We start from the raw sequence: 19,423 nt of genomic DNA on the forward strand, positions 1-19,423 counted from the left end.
ATATGAATACGTTTTGATAAAGTATCCTCAATGAAACAATAAAACAACACACAAAATCTAGAAGTTATCAAAACAGTGCCTGAGTATAATAACTTTTTCCTTTAGTATTTTCGATTCATTAATTAATTCCCGAGGGTATCACAAACCAGATACTCTGCGACATTGTCTAAACTGTATTATATGTATGATGTTGATCAATTCAAAAATTTTATTCTTCTACTCTCAAATCCACAGACATGGATTACTGAGGTCAGATTTTTCAATAGCTTTAAGAATTTTGATTTTCATTGCTTTTTGTATTGTTATTTATTTGGCTTTTATTAACGTTTTGATTCGAACTCGACTGATGAGTATAATGAAGTCGAAACGCGCGCCTTGCGTATCTAAATATAAGTCTTGTTTTAACGAGGAGATCAATGCACATATAAATTTATTACTAGAATAGTATGCATTTCTTGAAACAATGTTATTAAAAGATTACTAATAATTAGATGTTTTACATCTAGCAGATGACATTTTGCATGACAAAATGTTAAATTTGAATAACAAAAAAACATGTTTTACATGAAAATGATTTAAAACAAATTAACAATAAATAAATAGCACCACAACAGTTATATACCGATCCTAAATACAACAGACATCATTGATCTATTTCAACGTTTACTTTTAGGAAGTCTCCTTTCTTGCATTTGTTACGTCGGTCCTGAATTTCTACGATTGTAAAAAGGATCATTCCAACTGATAGGAAGCCAAGACAAAGTACAAGTTTAACTCTTGTAACTAAATATCCACTCCATGCAAATGCAATAATATAACCAAACGATTCCCAAAGTTTGTAGTTTGAAAATGCTGCTTCAATATTAGTTGTGAAGAGATATCCGTATAAGGCTGAAAAAGGTAAAAAGATTATCGTGATGTTGAAATAAGTTTACTGGGTGTAGCTTTTTTTTTTTTTTTTTTTTTTTTTTAATCAATGCTTATTGTACATATAGTCCAGTCAATCTAGCATAAATTTGACCACAACCTAAAAGTAATTGCAACAGAAGATTTTTAAGTTTTAATCTTTAGCATTATACCCTAAATATACACAGAAAAAAGTCCCATAAAATCTAACTTGAGGAAGACTAAAAAAATCACCATTTAAAATTCCTATGGAGATTTGCATTGAAAAGGGAGATAACTCTTGCAAAAAAGGCAGAAATATCAATAAAAATTGATACAAAATTAAAAGTTTGCCGCTTCTATTAATCAGAATGTATTGATTTTTGATTTTTTAGCGGTCTTTAGAGTATAACAAACAACTCTTAATGTGTTTTCATATCTTTTATCAAGCTATAATTTAGATTTTGTAATTCATTAGTTGACCATTTATTGAAACTTTCAACATGTCGAGGTAAAGAATCTCAAATTTAATATAAATAATTAAGCATGTATTCTTCTTTTTGTGGTTTAAACTTTCTTTAGATATGTAAGTTGCTGAAAAAATATAATATACAAATATAAACAACACTAAATTTTTCACATCATTTTTTCAAAATGGTTTTAAAGCTGCAAATTTGCAATTTCTTTAATGAAGAAGGCAAGAAAAAAATAAAACTACCCATAGCACTTCGGTTTTGTACATTACATGAGAAGAAGATTATATAATTTAGTCAAATACAAACTTATAACTGCATCAAATTATTATACCTTCCATAAATTTCCAGAAAAACAACCAAAAACTGACCAAATAAAACCTCGTTTTTGTAAGAGTTATCTCCCCTTCCAATGTTAATTTCCATAGGAAATTAAAAATGCTGATTTTGAGTTTTCCTCAAGTTAGATTTTATTGGACTTTTTTCTGTGTATATATAGGGCATAATACTATAGATTAGAACTAAAATACTTTCTGTTGCAATTAGTTTGAGGTTAAATCTTAGTTTGACTGGACTAATAAAGAAGCATGACAACAAGTGGAATTAAAAGAAACAGATAGCTAGTGTAAACCTTGAGGTGAGACAGATTTTTCGTGTCTGTATCGTTCTTACATATTGTACTCTCAAGACGCCAGTCAACTATTTTTGTCATTTATTCCTTTCTCTCGTCTCTTTATATCTATGTTTGGCCTTTCAATTTTTTTGTCATTGACTTGTTTTATACAAACAGTGATGTAAAACAGGTAAAAGGAAAATTTACGAAATTTTGAACAATCTCGCACAATCCAATGGAAAATTGTTTTCTAAAATCTGAAGTTATTTTCCCAACAGTTTATTACGATAGAAAAAGTTAAAATGAACGTTGAGATGAGTTACAACATTAGTTTTTCACTAGTGTTTGGTGGGAAGCTTGATATCTTTCATTCAACGAGTTGTCGTTTTCTTTGAATAATTGAAATTTGTTTGTTTACAAACACTACTAGCTAAAACATGTCACTAGAAATCACATGTTCACGTGCTATCTCCTAATATATTTCTTGTCTTTAAGCCATTATCTAAATTGCTAATCATGGAAATTATATGTATTCTGGATGAAATGAGTTTTTTTCTTCAAATGTCCAGTACCAAGTCAGGAATGATGAAATCCGTTTCTATGTGTGTTGGCGTTTATTTTTGTAGCAGTTCAGTGTTTCTGTTGTTCTATTGTGTTTCCGCTTATAGTTAATGTGTTTCCCTTAGTTGATGTTTGTGACCCGAATTTGTTTCAGTTAAATCGATGTATGACTATTGAAAAACGGTATACTTATATTGCCTTAATTTACGATGTTTAATAAATCGAAAAGTACACGCACATTAACATGATTAAGTTATTATTGTAAAGAGGTTTGCACAACATACATAAACAGGGTGTTTGATTACATTGCTTGCTTGCTCAACAATGATATCAATATTTCCTATTAATGGGAAAAGCAGAGTACGAGTAAATCATTTGCGGATTATTTCATGTATGTGTATTGCAAAGCTGTTGATACAGACTAAACTAAACATAACAATGATTCTGACTTTCATTGTATACAATTAAAAAAACCCTATTGAAGTCTTTAAACGATAAAGATATAATCCAAATGACTTATATTTTTTGTTTTGATGAGGAAAACTTTTACGTCCTTAATATATTCCAAACTTTTAGCAATTTTCGTCTATCAACTTGCCTTATTTTTTATTATAAATTCATAACATCGCTTGTACTCAGTTTCTCCTATAGGTCATCATAGGTATTATATGGTAAATGCGGGTTTATCTCTTAAGTTTTCTATGAATGTTTTTTTGTCTTTTGGACGTTTTTCTTTTGTTTTGCCATGACGTTGTCAGTTTCCAAACGAAATATGAGTATGATGCCCTTTGTGTCTTTTCCTCTCTTTTCAAGCAACTGAAATGCAATATTTTAAGACTCCATAATTAGCTACTCATTAAAATAGAGAATAACAATGGATGAGTCAAAGAGACAACAACCCGACAAAAGAGTAAAAATCTCAGGACCTCTCATCAACGTTGTCCATATTATTTCATCTAATAATAAGAATATTTTACCATTTATTTGAGTTTGCATAACTGCATCACCTATTCCCCACAGTCCTGCAAATACATAAATCATGACCTGGTTGTCACGATTTGGTTGCCATATTAACAAGGCTATTAGTGTTCCTCCATGTGATAGAAATGCTGAAACAAAATACTTATATTTAAGGGTTGTACTTATAAAAACTTAATATTATATACTATAGATCAACTTATTTTTCGCGGATACTTCCTTCCATTCTAGTTTTATTTTTTGCGATTTAAAAATTTATTCCATATACTAGAAGTCAAATTAGAAAAATCTAAAATTTACGTATTCACTGCGATTTATATGTTACTGCTCTCGAAAGTAGAGACATAAAATACCTCGCAAAAATTAGTTGGTCTACAAAATTCTGAGCACATTAGATGACTCCCGGCGCGTTTGGGTTCACGTTGCTCAGTCTTTAGTATTCTATGTTGTGTTTCTGTTTTGCTATGTACTTTGTCTATATGCCTTTTTATGTTTCATATATGACGTGGCTCTGTACTTGAACATTCAGTCGTGTCTTTAATTTTTACTAATATGTTTGGTGTGTATGCGATTTTTTGATTCTTTGTTACATGTTTATAGTGATAAGGAATATGACTGCTGTATTATAGACATTTTTACTTGTTATGTCTGTTTGTTTTGTTTATGCATCGTTGTCAAAATAATGGAATTTGATGCGACTATCATACAAGTGAGAGGTTTAGCTAGTTATAAAACTAGGTTTAATCCACAATTTTCTACATAAGAAAGTCTCTGTACCAAGTCAGAAATATGACAGTTGCTAACCATTTATTTGATATGTTTGAGGTTTTTTTATTTGATTAGGGACTTTCTGTTTTGAATTCAGTATTTTTGTGATCTTACATTTATATGTATAACGTTGTGAATTTTGGTCTCTGTGTTGTTATGTCATTGTCAGTTCGTCAACGACTTATGAGTTTGATTTTCCCTTTGATATCTTTTGCCTCTCTTGATTAACAAATGAAGGTTAAATAGTTATTGTGATGTACTTTATTTCTTCGTAAATAAGTCTAACACGTCAGAGTCCGTGTACCTTCTTTATACAACATATGTATAGCTTCACAAGACAAGCACACAAAACATTATAACAAAAAAAAATAATATAATATATCTTACCAATAATAAAGAAAGGAACATGACCAACAAACTGAACAAGTCGACCAAAACCCCATGAACAAATTGCACAAACCGCACCAAAACAGATCATTACATAACCAACGTTCCATATCCCTATTGTGCAACTAACGTAAGACTGAAAGAATTTAAAATAAGTTATGTAGACCAACGATTGAGTCAATACGGTGAGTTAGTAAAGGAAATTAAAAAATGGTTCACCTCTTCTTAACTGTGATGCGGTTATATAAATGATGATAGGGCAAACAATTGATTATTTTAGATATAACATTTTTCGGTTATTTAATTTTAATCTATTAGAAGTTTTAAACTGTAATACAGTTATCAATGTCATGATTGCTCTATAAATATGTTTTTCATGATACCATCTTGAAGTATTTGTCTCATTTTCATACATTCATATTCATGCGGCATGCGAGTCAAACGTTCAAAACGTTGTCTATACGTGAGAGGTTGTCGTACCACATTTAACAACATTATGAAATTAGAAAATCCAATCTAACATGAAAAAATACATACTAAACAGTATATTTTTATATATTCTACAATACATGTACTTAATATTTGTTAGTTAATCGGAAGCTTGCAGAGAAAATTCAAAATGATGACCGAACTTGCATCTTTATTGATGAACAGATAAACTTATGGTTGTAAGGAATCGACAAAAGAGATTGTACATTTAATCAATTCCGCTTGTATAATTGTTAAATAAATGCATTTTGATGTGAGACAGAATTAAAAAAAAACTCGTGAGTAAAAGTTTGCCCACACAAACGTTACAGTAAGGGAAAAGACCTTAAAAATAAAAGTAACACTTAATACGTGTAATAAATATGGTTCACCCGAAGCTATTTACTGGATTCATCGTTATTAACACGAACAAACCACAACAGATTTAAGCAAACGATGTGGAAATAGATGATTACACGAGGAGATATGTGACGAAAAAGTACTTAAAAGAAAAAAACAATTTCACACAAATCATATGCTCTTTTAAATTGATCTATGACTTGTTCTTACAGTAGTTTTGTTGTGCGTTTACAATAGTGCGTTTACTAAATACCTTAGTGTAGTCGCCTGTTATAAATGCTTGCTCCATTCCACTATATATGGTTAATATTGTTAGGAGCTTCTGTGGCGTTGAACCCCACCAATGCTTGAAAGTTGACAGGAACAAATTGGCTGATATTTTCGATTCTCCCCCTTGTGGAGTTTTATCAAGTGTTATATTGTCAAGAAATATTGCAGTTATAATAAATGCCACAACAGCACAGCCGACAAATATACCACATAGTGTATACACCTGTAATTAATTATTTTAATTAAGGTATTAAGCCAAGACGTAATACAAACTTAAAGTCATAATAAAAAAAGATTGACCGGTGAAAAATAATGTTATTCCAATTCTTGAACCAATGCATACAGACATCATAAAAGTAGTCTTGTGTGCAAGATTTTATCAATTTTTCCGCAAAAATTTCGTATAATCGTCATTTTTTTTCAACCAGTCAGTATTGTTGTGAAAATATGGCAGGCAATTAAAGTTCGTATTTTGAAGCCAAAGTTTAACGATTGTCATCAGTTTAACAAAAACAGCAAACAAATCATTGATACTGAGCACGTGTTTAATATGTGCAATCAGATAATAGTTTATTTTAATGTCATCCATGCGTATTGCGATCACCGGATTTTTACGAGATGGGTCACACTGAGGTCATTTTGCATACGAAAAATACGTCGGGGAATTGCATCTTTGAAGGAAGCAATTAAAATAAAGTAAACTTCTTTTAAATATGAACAAATTAAAGAATTTTCTTCAGAAAAAAGTATATGTACATAAGTTTTATAATTAAAACTATCTATTGAGTTATAAAAAACATATGCATTAATTTTTTTTTCATTTAAAGTGTCTTATGACTTTAAGGTATGCACACATGCACCGATTTAATACATGTACAACAATACAATTTTGATATCAAACGGTTTAAACATACGTGTCTAATTTTTTTTCTAATTCATCTGGCCCACAGGGACAAGTTAGCTTTTCTCATCACTTGGCGTCCGACGTCTGTCGTCGTCCGTCGTCGTTTTACAAAAATCTTCTCCTCTGAAACTATTGTGCAAAATTTAAGCATACTTGGCCACAATCATCATTTGGGTATCTAGTTTATAAAATGTATCTGGTGACCCGCCCAACCAACCAAGATGGCCGACATGGCAAAAAAATAGAACATAGGTGTAAAATGTAGATTTTGTCTTATATCTCTGAATCCAAAGTATTACATGTAAGAGTTAATCTGACATTAGGTAAAATTGTTAATTAAGCCAAGATCTACCTTCCCTGAATTTTTCAGATGCATTGGACAACCCTTTGTTGGGTTGCTGCCCCTGCATTTGGCAATTTGATTGATATTTTGCCTTTTTTGGTTATTATCTTGAATATTGCTATAGATAGACAAAGGTAAGCGACACAGGCTCTTTAGAGCATCTAGTTTAAATTCTCTACAAATTTTACCAACGTTTAAAAGAAGGATTCGCGAGTCCAAATCGATGTTTTTTTAATTTTATATAGGATTTCGCTATATTTTTCTATAAGTGAACTTTATCTTATACTTAATAGAAAAATTAAATAAAACTAGAGACTCCAAAGAGCCTTTGTCGCTCACATATCATAAACGAAGGACACAGATGAATTCATGACAAATTTGTGTTCTGGTGATTGTGATGCGTTTGTAGATCTTACCTGCAGGCCAGGTGAGCTACAAATGGGATTACCCTTTACGCTCACAATCTGCCTTTGATAGGAGTATACATGTTTGTAAATGTACTTTTTTTCCTGTTGAACTGATAGAAGTAGAGGTAATTTCGAAATGAAAAAAAGAACTTAATTACAGAAATCGCTCAAATTTTACAATAAGTTAGTAAGTACAGCTTATTTGAAAATAATAAACATAGGTCACCGATGAGTTAAAAAAAAATGTTTCAACTCTTATGCCACAAAATGGCATTTTTGCACCAAAGGGAGATAATTTGGAGTTTTTTCAATGATATCTACATTTTAAAATTCATCTAGGGCAAAAACGAATTGATTGTTTTGAATGATGTTTGTACCATGTGATAAAGTAATAACTACTAAATGTAATAAATTAGATTTGTAATGAAAAATAAATGTTTACTTTTTTTCTAAAATTTTTATACCCTCGGGTCTCCTTAGTTCTCATTATCAATTGAGAGTTTTCAAATAAAGGTAATAAACATATATGTTAGACTCGCATATTTTAATAAGGGAAGACCGAGTGCGTCGACAGGTTGAGCAACCTCTGAAAGGCATGCATCGTGGCCCTTTTATAGCTGACTATGCGATATCGGCGTTGCTTATTATTGAAGGCAGTACGATGACCATTAGCTCTGTTTTTCTGTTATTTGGTCTCTTGTGGAGAGTGTCTCATTGGCATTCATATCTAATCTTCTTCTTTTTTTTTATATATATATACCTCCCGTCGTGCGAATCGCAGCCGAATCTGGAGAGGAATCCTTGAAAATATATTTGTTAAGAACGTATCCAAAATCACAAGAGATACACTGGAAGCAACTGTTGGGGTTTTTGTATCTCAGCTACTATGTTATGATGCATTGGGGAAAATCAAGATAAAAATGGACGTACTAAAATATTTAAACAAAAAAGAACACACCATGTATAAAATGTTGTACGTTCAAAATAGGAACATGAGTAATAAATTAAAACCCGAATTATATTTGTAGGACTCTGAGGTGCGATGGGAACCATGAAGTGCGATGATCACGCTGAAGTGCGGTGGAACTCGCCGAAGTACGATGGTCCGTACGCTGAATTGCGATGGTCCGCACGCTGATGTTCGATGGTTTTGTGTATGCCATTTGAATTATGTAACGTTTTCAAAATACAACATGGATTCGCAGGAAGAAGAATAGGGTTTTGTAGATGAAGGTTTCGTGCTAGCAAAGGAATGTAAGGGAAAAAGAAAGAAACGAACGATTCAAGTCCCAAACAGTTTTAAGCATTACATATTGAGGTTACAAGAACATATTTAAATAAAACAGTTTAGGCAGCAAAGCGGCTGAAAGATGAACTTGGTCAACACATGGGCTAACCAGTATCATTCTGAACTATGCCGCAGACTTTTTGTACGATAAATACAGTATACTAATCTAAATATTAACCTTAATTTGTTTTTACGTAAGCGATACATTATTTTATGTGGGTAATTAAATAAAATAAAATGCTAGTATTAGCAATGTCTCAGTGTTTTTGCTATATCGGGTTCATATAATGTCGTTTTATTCCTGAGATAATTTTGTTTTGTTTTGAAACAACACCGTCGCTCTAGTCTTATTGTTTTTATTGTTTAGTGTTGATTGTCTACAATATGTCAGACAGAAATTAACCCGACTTAACCATACTGATACTTCACAATTTATCATCCTCATTTTTATTTTTCGTAAAATAATTGACAAGCCTCGCTATAAGTCAAGCAAAGATTTACTTGTCGGTATTTTACTTCGTGGATACTGTTCTAACATAAGGTATATATATTATAAACTAAGGACGATTTGTTGTGAGCAATTCACAGTGGCGGATACAGAAAAAGGGGGTGGGGCCCGGGCCTCCCTGCCCCCTTAATCCGCCTCTTATCAATTATTAAGTTTTATCATGATATTTAAGTAAATGAGATGGACGATTCTTAGTACTTTTATAAAGACCTACAGGCTTAATCTGTTTTATATTTTTCCATTGAACACCTTATTTCATACTCTTGTGTGCTACAAGGAGAATTGGAGATTTAAAAAATTAAAACAAAAATTAAAGTCTTTGATTTGATCTAAACAAAAGTTAAAACATCTTCCAAATAAGAGGCTAGCAGCTACTGTTGTCAAATCTTGATGGTGTTATTTATTTGAAACATCGCGTGTACATTTTGCTTTAACTCAAAGTCTTAGGTTAGCCATCATCGTACTACAGCGTAACCACCATCGTACTTCGGAGTACCATCGCGGTTCCGATTCCAATACATTTATACAGAATATTTACCTATTATTTAAATTGATATGCATGTGCAACTTGTTTAAACATTAAATGAAAGTTAAGCCTTTACAAACCTTTGTATCATCCGGTCTATCCAAATTAGAACTATTTCCTATCGGAGCAGTTGGATCAAAATTGGCTCCACATGAATCAATATCATTTGTTGTATTCCCTGGCGTAACGGCAAAAACGGTTGATGAAATTATATTTCCCCATATGTCGCCTAAATATATACAATGTATGTTAATGTATATTAAAATCACAATCGATGAAGATTTATTCAAACCATATTTAGGATATTGTTCCTACCTTCAAAACATTTGCAGCAGTTAAATGAGAATAAATAAATCATGCTGACATTTTTTGAAAAATATGTGTCACGATATGAAAGGAGTAGGTCCAGTACACATAAGGACCGATTTTGGGTTCAAATTTCAGGTTCATCATTCTGACGAAAGATTTTGACCACTTTTTAAACAAAAACTAAGGATTTTCTTATCCCAGGCATAGATTACCTTAGCCGTATTTGGCACAACTTTTTGACCCTTTGGATCCTCAAGCTCTTCAACTTTTTACTTGTTTGGCTTTATAAATATTTTGATAAGAGCGTCACTGATGAGTCTTATGTAGACGAAACGCGCGTCTGACGTACTTAATTATAATCCTGGTACCTTTGATAACTATTTAAACACTTTAGTGTCTATTTCATTTGAATCAATGGGATTATGTCAAAGATTGTAACTGATTTAGTCATTAAAAACGATCTGATTCAAGCTCAAATATGAAAAATCCATCAAATATGCCAAAAAATGTCACTTTTTAGTTGGTTTTTGTCAAAAATGAACGTGGCCGCATTCGTGTTCATTCTCAAACTTGATATTTGTTATGTATTATAATAAAATACTACTTACATTTCAATATTAAGGATGAACACGAATGTGCTAATGAACTAAAATGCTAGAATTGTGAAGATTTCAGTATTAAGCATGACTTTATGGTACTAATACCCGATATATGTGCTTTTAATTGTAAAAAAAACAGCCCATATTTATGTAGCAGAAGCATTCTACTGTCCAATAAATAGTTAAAAGTTTACATTTTAACAATTTTGTAAAACTGCTAAAAAGGGTTCTTTTGATTGGTTTAAACTCGAATAATACAGAGAAAACGTAGGCCAAAATGGTCTTGAAAATGTTTCATACAATCAAACTTAATATGTATATACAAATATTTTAATTTGACTTTTTAAACATTACTGTTTTAACTTTTTTTTATATATAGAGAAAAAGCAATCTGAAACTGGTAAAATACTGCCACTCGACTTACTTGTTTGGCATGTCATAAAAAAGAATCCGAAGAATTTATTCATGACGTCATCTTTCTTAGCACCTGTTAACTTAGCATACCACACAGATATTTGCGTAAGATATGCACACTTAGCTGCCCATAATGTTCCTCCGCCTAATCCAACAATTATTGAAGCAGGTATAATAGTTCCCCAGATGGCATGGAAATTTAATGCCATATAGGCAATATAGCACAACATTGATAGTGTCACGGTCCATTTGCATCCAAGGTGCGCAATAACAAAAGATGGTAACAGCATACATGATATCACAAGGGCGCCATATACAACTGCCAATCCACCTGTTCCGAGTCCCTCGTCTTTGTTTAAAGTACTTTGGAGGTTTGATAGAGACTGAAATGACGTAAAAAGAAACATGAATCCAATACTGACAACAAAGACGTTTTTTAGAATCCTCATTCTACCCATTGGCGGGGATTCAATGTTTTCATGAGATGGCTCATCGTTGGATGTGGTAGAAGGGTCAATCTGATTACCACCGTTCAGTTGTTCCATCTGCATGTTTTCCTCTATAGACTCTTCTTCCATATTTAAATCTAAAATGACAAAACTCGGTTAGTGTTGTTTATTCTTTAGTTTTCTATGTTGTGTTATGTGTACTATTGTTTGTCTGTTTGCTCTTTTCATTTTTAGCCCTGGTGTTGTCAGTTTATTGTCGATTTATGAGTTTGAATGTCCCTCTGGTATCTTTCGTCCCTCTTTTATCAGACTTATAACAAAATCCGAACATCTAGAAGTTTTCTTGCAATTTTGCAAAGTAAAAAAAAAGGTTAAACAAATACAAAATATGTGCAAAGTGGATACGGTTTAACATTCCGTTTAGTAACATGTCATCTGTACACATCTGCATTGAACGAAAAGTCGGAAGAAAAAATGACATATTAAACATGGTTCGGGATTCCATTTCACTAATTCATCGTTTAGAACGCCACATGCGGGGTGTCGGCTATGTTGACACGGATGGCAATTTTGAAGCGAAGAAAAACTATCATAGTAAGTTCAAGTATTAAAGTTTCTTTTTTTTAGAATTCATAAAGAACATCTGGTATTGGGGTATTTCAAAATGAAAGTACTTTTCATGAAAACAGAAGCTACATGGTTCATTTTTATATCTAATTCTTTCACAACCGTTCTTAAAGTGAATGAATTTATATGGAATAAAATTGAGAATGGAAATGGGGAATGTGTCAAAGAGACAACAACGGCCGACCAAATAAAAAAACAATGGCAGAAGGTCACCAACAGGTCTTCAATGTAGCGAGAAATTCCCGCACCCGGAAGCCTCCTTCAGCTGGCCCATAAACAAATATATACTAGTTCAGTGATAATTAACATCATACTAATTTCCAAATTGTACACAAGAAACTAAAATTAAAATAATACAAGACTAACAAAGGCATAAATAACATGTGCATATTGTTATGCGTTTACTTTTCTTCATTGGCTAAAGGTATAGGGGGAGGGTTGAGATCTCATAAATATGCTTAACCCCGCCGCGTTTTTGCGCCTGTTCCAATTTAGAAGCCTCTGGCCTTTGTTAGTCTTGTATTATTTAAATTTTAGTTTCTTGTGTATAATTTGGAAATTAGTACACACCTACCTTTGCATAGGTGCTATTTCTGTACAAAAAAAATCTGTAGTACTGGAAATCTACTTTTAATATTCAGTACTATTTTGTTACGTTAGAATTATTGTAATATTTAGGTACCTGTATTTTACAGTACTTTATTTGTACTTGAAATTTAGGCACTACAGATTTTTGGTTACTACTGTTATATTTTCAGAATTTTGAATGTTTTTCTATTTCAAATCTCATAAGGCCAGAGGTTCCTGACTTGGGACAGGCGACGTTTTTTTAAATCTATAATGTACTTTCAAACATGTAAGGAAGAAAGAAAGAAAAAAAGAAAAAAAAAAAAGAAAGAAAGAAAGAAAGGATATGCAAAATCAGAAACTGGTTCGACCACCGAACTTGGAAAGTGTATCTCTAAAGTTCGACGTCGGGGCGTGCAAATCTTATAAGAAAATATTATTGTTTCACACGAGAAGTAAATTAAATGATCCGGACAGTGTCAATAAATGCTTTACCTTACTATATTAGCTAACACTTAATTTAGCAATTAATCCTTGAATAAATGCCCAAACAATATGATTTATGCACACAGTAGTCCAAACTTCAGGTCAGGCCTATAACCGCATATCATTCTAATTATTCTGTAACGTACCACATTACATTCTTCTGTCCTAATAAAAAAAAATCGTGCCTCATGAAAAGAAATGCAATTATATAATATATATTTAGTTTAAATTTTATTTTTTTTCCTCAGTGAAAAACACAATCGCGGCATTACAATAATGATTATTACATAAAACGAGCATAATCATGTACAATATAAGTGTACATAAGTGACGTAAAGATATTCTTTGTATGTAATGTAAGTCTAGTTGTCTTTCTTTTTATAGATAATTGATTGAATTTGAACTGTTATATATGGGAAAGGTATAACAAAACAAATAACAGAATACTAGAATTATAATAATATGTTATATACATGTGAATGTAAAACATAAAGAATTGATTACGAAAAGGATATTCATTACATTGTAGTCACCTTTTTTTACAGTCCTCACTTCAAATCCCACAAGACTGTCATAGACACATTTTGTGATTCTGATTGTAAATGTTCGCGAAACCCAGTAGTGCAACATCTGATAGTCATGTTGCAATTGCATTGCGTAAATCATATCAGTTATGACAGCTTTATTACCAATTTCGTACAAGCCTCGTAAATGTCATAAATATTTTGTTTTCATTTAACAGTTCACCTCCCCTTTTCCAATTTGTTTTTGTAATTTGAGTACGGTTTTAAGGAAGGACGGTTCCTAAATCTTTTGGGATTGTGGTTCATTCTCATGCATTCCTGATATACATATTGACATGTTTGTACCAAAGTGGAAGAAACACGAGTTTATCTGCATTTCTTTCATCATAGAACTGCTGTCATCACCCTAAAGATAGACAATCGGTTTACCGTTGTCTAAATTATCATTACATAGTATGCATAATAAAATTAATGGTACCAATTTTCTTGCACCAGATGCATCTGTCCATCACTGGCCATGGATATATATTACAATCTAAAAAAATGTATCTCATATTATTTGAGCAATAAATCATTATCATGCAAAGATTAAATTAAAGTTGTAGCATATACAGGTTAATGTAGTTACAACATTAGAATGCTAGGACTTTCAGGTAAATATAAGTAAAATATATGCATGATAGTATCTACAAGTATATATACTGTAGGTATAAACTTTACGTTTTAACACAACTAAGTACTAGGTATATGATAATCAATTATATAAATATTAGATTTATTTCTATTAAAATGTTTTAAAATATAACATTAAATTAATTTAGATGAATTTGAGTTTCTTCAACTTGTTAATCCATCTTCATTTACGTTGTCGTACCTCATGTAAGGAAGATAATCATGCTTCCATGCCGCCAAATTTGCTACGATTGACAAAACAGTATAAAAAATATATATTTATCAATATTTGTTATTCAACAAAATACTTTTACATCAGATCCTTAATGATCATTGTGATCATGTGGTCCATGATATCAGACAATATAAGTTTTATCTTTAAAAAAAGCATTGTATAATTCAATTCGTATGTACAGCCCTAATGGCTTTCCATAGGTAAAACTACCAACAAACATACAACATACACGGTAGAAATAAAATGTTCCGCTTCAATTTATATCATACATTTGTTTCTTTTAATGAACGCTTTAATTATAAGTTTCAAAATAATATGTATAAGGGATAAAGTTTAACAATTAAATGAATTAATACTTTAAAATAAAGCTACAAATTATAGAAACATTGGTAATTAGGTCACACTGCACATTCCTTTGATAATAACTCATATTGACCAAAACATTGTTTGCAATATCACATTGCAGTATTAAATAAAAAAAAATAAAAGAGAAAGATTTTTTACCCACCCTTTGTAATTAATTATGTCTACTTGCTGAATAAAACTAATGAGCAATGAATGTAGTTACTTCCCTTTGCATTGTATGGATGCCTTTGATGGCATAAATTTCAATTATATTCTATGTAAGTTTCAATACTTATATTACAAGTTTTCCACTCGTCAGATTTTAGAAAATGTTTAAAACTTATTTCTACATTTTTCTTTCTAAAGCATCTAAACATGTTCTGATGTAAATTTCTTTCATGTCAAATCTTATATTGACTGGACTACAATCTTATATTGACTGGACTACAATCTTATATTGACTGGACTACAATCTTATATTGACTTGAATACAATCTTTTATCATATACTTAGACTAAATAACATATGATTTTTTACCGTATGATAATAGCATTAAATCAACGTATATTCCATATTTTTCGAATTGGTGCTTAGCGGGCTGATATGAAAAGTTTATCACATGCTTCGATTGTTATCACATGCCTTTCCGTAACGTTATCACATGGCATTCCGGTAATACTCGGCAAATTCCGGAAAATACACCTCAATGCTACGTTTTCAGTGAAAAACATTTCAAAGTAGTGTACAAAAAAATCATTTGTATATTGGAAAGTATATTGTGTAGAATAATAAATAAAAAAGATAAAAGATAAAAGAACCCAAACAAATTATCAAATAAATGCATTTTTTTTTAAAGTTTCACTGAAACATAAGTTAGAAAGTTGCTTAAAACAAAAATCCAAACAATGTTGATTATGTATATTGTTGAATTATTTTTTTGTCGATTCGTCCATATTAAAATGGTTGTTTTCTCTGTTTAGGCATATGATAGAAAGATTTCCTATCGAGTGTATCAAATTTTGGGTCCGACGTCCGTGAACTTTTCACTCTTTTAACTTCCTTTTTAACGTACAAGGATCAGTATATGAATGTGTGATGTTTCTCTACTGTTGAAGCATATGATAAAAAGATCATGACATGCCATTTTTCATATCGCATGCATTATCAGCCCTCGTTCAATATCAGCCCTCGAGCCATGCGGCTCTTGGGCTGATATTGAACCTAGGGCTGATAATACATGCGATATGAAAAATGCCATGTAATAATCTGATAATATTGACTTGACTACAAATATAAAACAGACGTATTCTTTGTAAGTTAAGGCAACAGTAGTATACCGCTGTTCGAAAGTCATCAATCGGTTTAGAAAAAAAAACCGGGTTACAAGGTAAACCGAGGGTAAATCGAAGGAAACACATCAACTATAAGAGGAAAACAGCGAAACAATAGAAACACATCAAAGTGCAACAAAAACAAAACGAAAATGCAACACACAGAGAAATGAACTATAAGGTAACAGCTACCATTTTCCAGACTTGGTACAGGACATTTTAAGAAACAATGGTGGGTCAAACCCTGCGCTTTCATGGCAATGTTAAATGTTAACACAACTAGAGGCTCTAAAGAGCCTGTGTCGCTCACCTTGGTCTATGTGAATATTAAACAAAGGAAGCAGATGGATTCATGACAAAATTGTGTTTTGGTGATGGTGATGTGTTTGTACATCTTACTTTACTAAACAGTCTTGCTGCTTACAATTATCTCTATCTATAATGAACATGGCCCAGTAGTTTCAGTGGAAAATGTTAATAAGAATTAACAAATTTTATGAAAATTGTTAAAAATTGACTATAAAGGACAATAACTCCTTAGGGGGTCAAATTGACCATTTCGGTCATGTTGACTTATTTGTAAATCTTACTTTGCTGACTGAATATTATTGCTGTTTACAGTTTATCTCTATCTATAATAATATTCAAGATAATAACCAAAAACAGCAAAAATTCCTTAAAATTACCGATTCAGGGTCAGCAACCCAACAACAGGTTGTGTGATTCCTCTGAAAATTACAGGGCAGATAGATATTGATCTGATAAGCAATTTTACCCAACGTCATATTTGCTCTAAATGCTTTGTTTTTTGAGTTATAAGCCAAAAACTGCCTTTTACCCCAATGTTCTATTTTAAGCTGTGGCAGCCATCTTGATTTGATGACCGGGTCACCGGACACATTTTATAAACTAGATACCCCAAAGATGATTGTGGACAAGTTTGGATTAATTTGGCCCAGTAGTATCAGCGGAGAAGATTTTTGTAAATGATAAGCAAGATTTACGAAAAATGGTTAAAAATTAACAATAAAGGGCAAAAGCTCCTAAAGGGGTCAACTAACCATTTCGGTCACGTTGACTTATTTGTAAATCTTACTTTGCTGAACATTATTGCTGTTACAGTTTATCTCTATCTATAATAATATTCAAGATAATAACCAAAAACAGCAAAATATCCTTAAAATTACCAATTCAGGGGCAGCTACCCAAATACCGTCCGATTCACCTGAAAATGTCAGGACAGATAGATCTTCACCTGATGAACAATTTTACACCATGTCAGATTTGCTCTGAATGCTTTGGTTTCTGAGTTATTAGCCAAAAACTGCATTTTACCTTTATGTTCTATTTTTAGCCACTGCGGCCATCTTGAATTGATGGCCGGGTCACCGGACACATTTTTTAAACTAGATACCACAAAGATGATTGTGGGTAAGTTTGGATTAATTTGGCCCAGTAGTTTCAGCGGAGAAGATTTTTGTAAAAGATAACTAAGATTTACGAAAAATGGTTTAAAATTGACTATAAAGGGCAATAACTCCTAAAGGGATCAACTGACCATTTCGGTCACGTTGACTTATTTGTAAATCTTACTTTGCTGAACATTATTGCTGTTTACAGTTTATCTCTATATATAATAATATTCAAGATAATAACCAAAAAACAGCAAAATATCCTTAAAATTAACAATTCAGGGCAGCACCCCAACAACGGGTTGTGTGATTCATCTGAAAATTTCAGGGTAGATAGATCTTGACCTGACCTGCTTTGGTTTTTGAGTTATAAGCAAAAAACTACATTTTACCCCTATGTTCTATTTTTAGCTATGGCGGCCATCTTGGTTGGTTGGCCGGGTCACGCCACACATTATATAAACTAAATACCCCAATTATGATTGTGGACAAGTTTGGTTTAATTTGGCCCAGTAGTTTCAGAGGAGAAGATTTTTGTAAAAGTTAACAACGACGACGGACGCCGGACGCAAAGTGATGGGAAAAGCTCACTTGGCCCTTCGGGGCCAGGTGAGCTAAAAATTACAACATTACATGACAGGACTACAAATATGTGACGTTTGACTAAAAGCTAAATTAAATTTAAAATAAATTACTTCAGGTTTTAGGGTTACTAGTTTATTTTGACGTATTTGCCATTTCACGAAATGTGCCTTGTAATGATTTTTAACAAAATTTGTAAACCCCGATTTACCAACTACATTTTATTAGATTGTTATGTTAAATAATTTCACCACTAACAAATCTTGTCCTTTTATTAAACACTTAGTAAGTGATGTCCTTTTATTAAATGTTTTATAATCACTCTTTGTATGGAGAGTGTGACCATTACATTTTGTAGTTTTCAAAAGGAGAAAAAAAGTATAACAAAAATACCGAACACGAAGGCAAATCCAAAAACAGGAAGTCATTAAACTCTGACATAATCAACAGAACAAGCGAAATATAAACTACCATATTCCTGACTTGGTACAGGCATTCAACGAATAAAAACTACTATCAAACTCAATCAACCTTTTATATATAACTGTATAAAATGGAACCGTTATCCAACACTAATGTTTTGTATGTGAAGTGTTCACCGTGAAAAAGTTATTACGCTCTTGATGTGTTTCTATAGCCTCTACAGTAGCGGTTCTAGATTATTGGTATTGAGTGCATAACATAAACATACACGTCATAAAAGTGCACTGACATTACTTCAATTTGAAGTTAGAGTGTTATAGTGGCCTTACATGTATTGGTATATTTGCCATATAAGCGGGAGGTTTTGCATGCCTCAAAACCAGGTTCAACCCACCATATTTTTCTTAAATGTCCTGTACCAAGTTCGGAAAATGGCCATTGATATATTATAGTTCGTTCTGTGTGTTTTACAATTTATATATATTTAATGCTGTGTTTCTGTTGTGTCGTAGTTATCCTCTCATATTTTATGTGTTTCCCTCAGTTTTAGTTTGTTACCAGAATTTATTTTTGTATCAATCGATTAATGAATTTCGAACAGCGGTATACTACTGTTGCCTTTTATTTATACAAGTTCCGTTTTATGATATGTATTTATTTGACCTGGGTTTGTATAATGCATATCATAGGTTTATAAATGTTGATATCG

General features: G+C 31.9%; 1 protein-coding gene across 1 annotated transcript; it reads right to left on the reverse strand.

The window, feature by feature from the left end:
- Nucleotides 1–466: 466 nt before the first annotated feature.
- Nucleotides 467–13,297, reverse strand: LOC134721498 (protein unc-93 homolog A-like). Its single transcript, XM_063584557.1, has 7 exons — nucleotides 13,200–13,297; nucleotides 11,072–11,647; nucleotides 9,820–9,968; nucleotides 5,747–5,986; nucleotides 4,666–4,801; nucleotides 3,510–3,641; nucleotides 467–891 (listed from the first exon to the last, which is right to left on the reverse strand). The coding sequence occupies exons 2-7, from the start codon at nucleotides 11,637–11,639 to the stop codon at nucleotides 644–646; spliced, it is 1,473 nt and encodes a 490-aa protein (XP_063440627.1). The 5' UTR covers nucleotides 11,640–11,647; nucleotides 13,200–13,297; the 3' UTR covers nucleotides 467–643.
- Nucleotides 13,298–19,423: the final 6,126 nt, after the last annotated feature.

Source organism: Mytilus trossulus, chromosome 6 (assembly GCF_036588685.1).
Source record: "Mytilus trossulus isolate FHL-02 chromosome 6, PNRI_Mtr1.1.1.hap1, whole genome shotgun sequence".
Taxonomy (NCBI): domain Eukaryota; kingdom Metazoa; phylum Mollusca; class Bivalvia; order Mytilida; family Mytilidae; genus Mytilus; species Mytilus trossulus.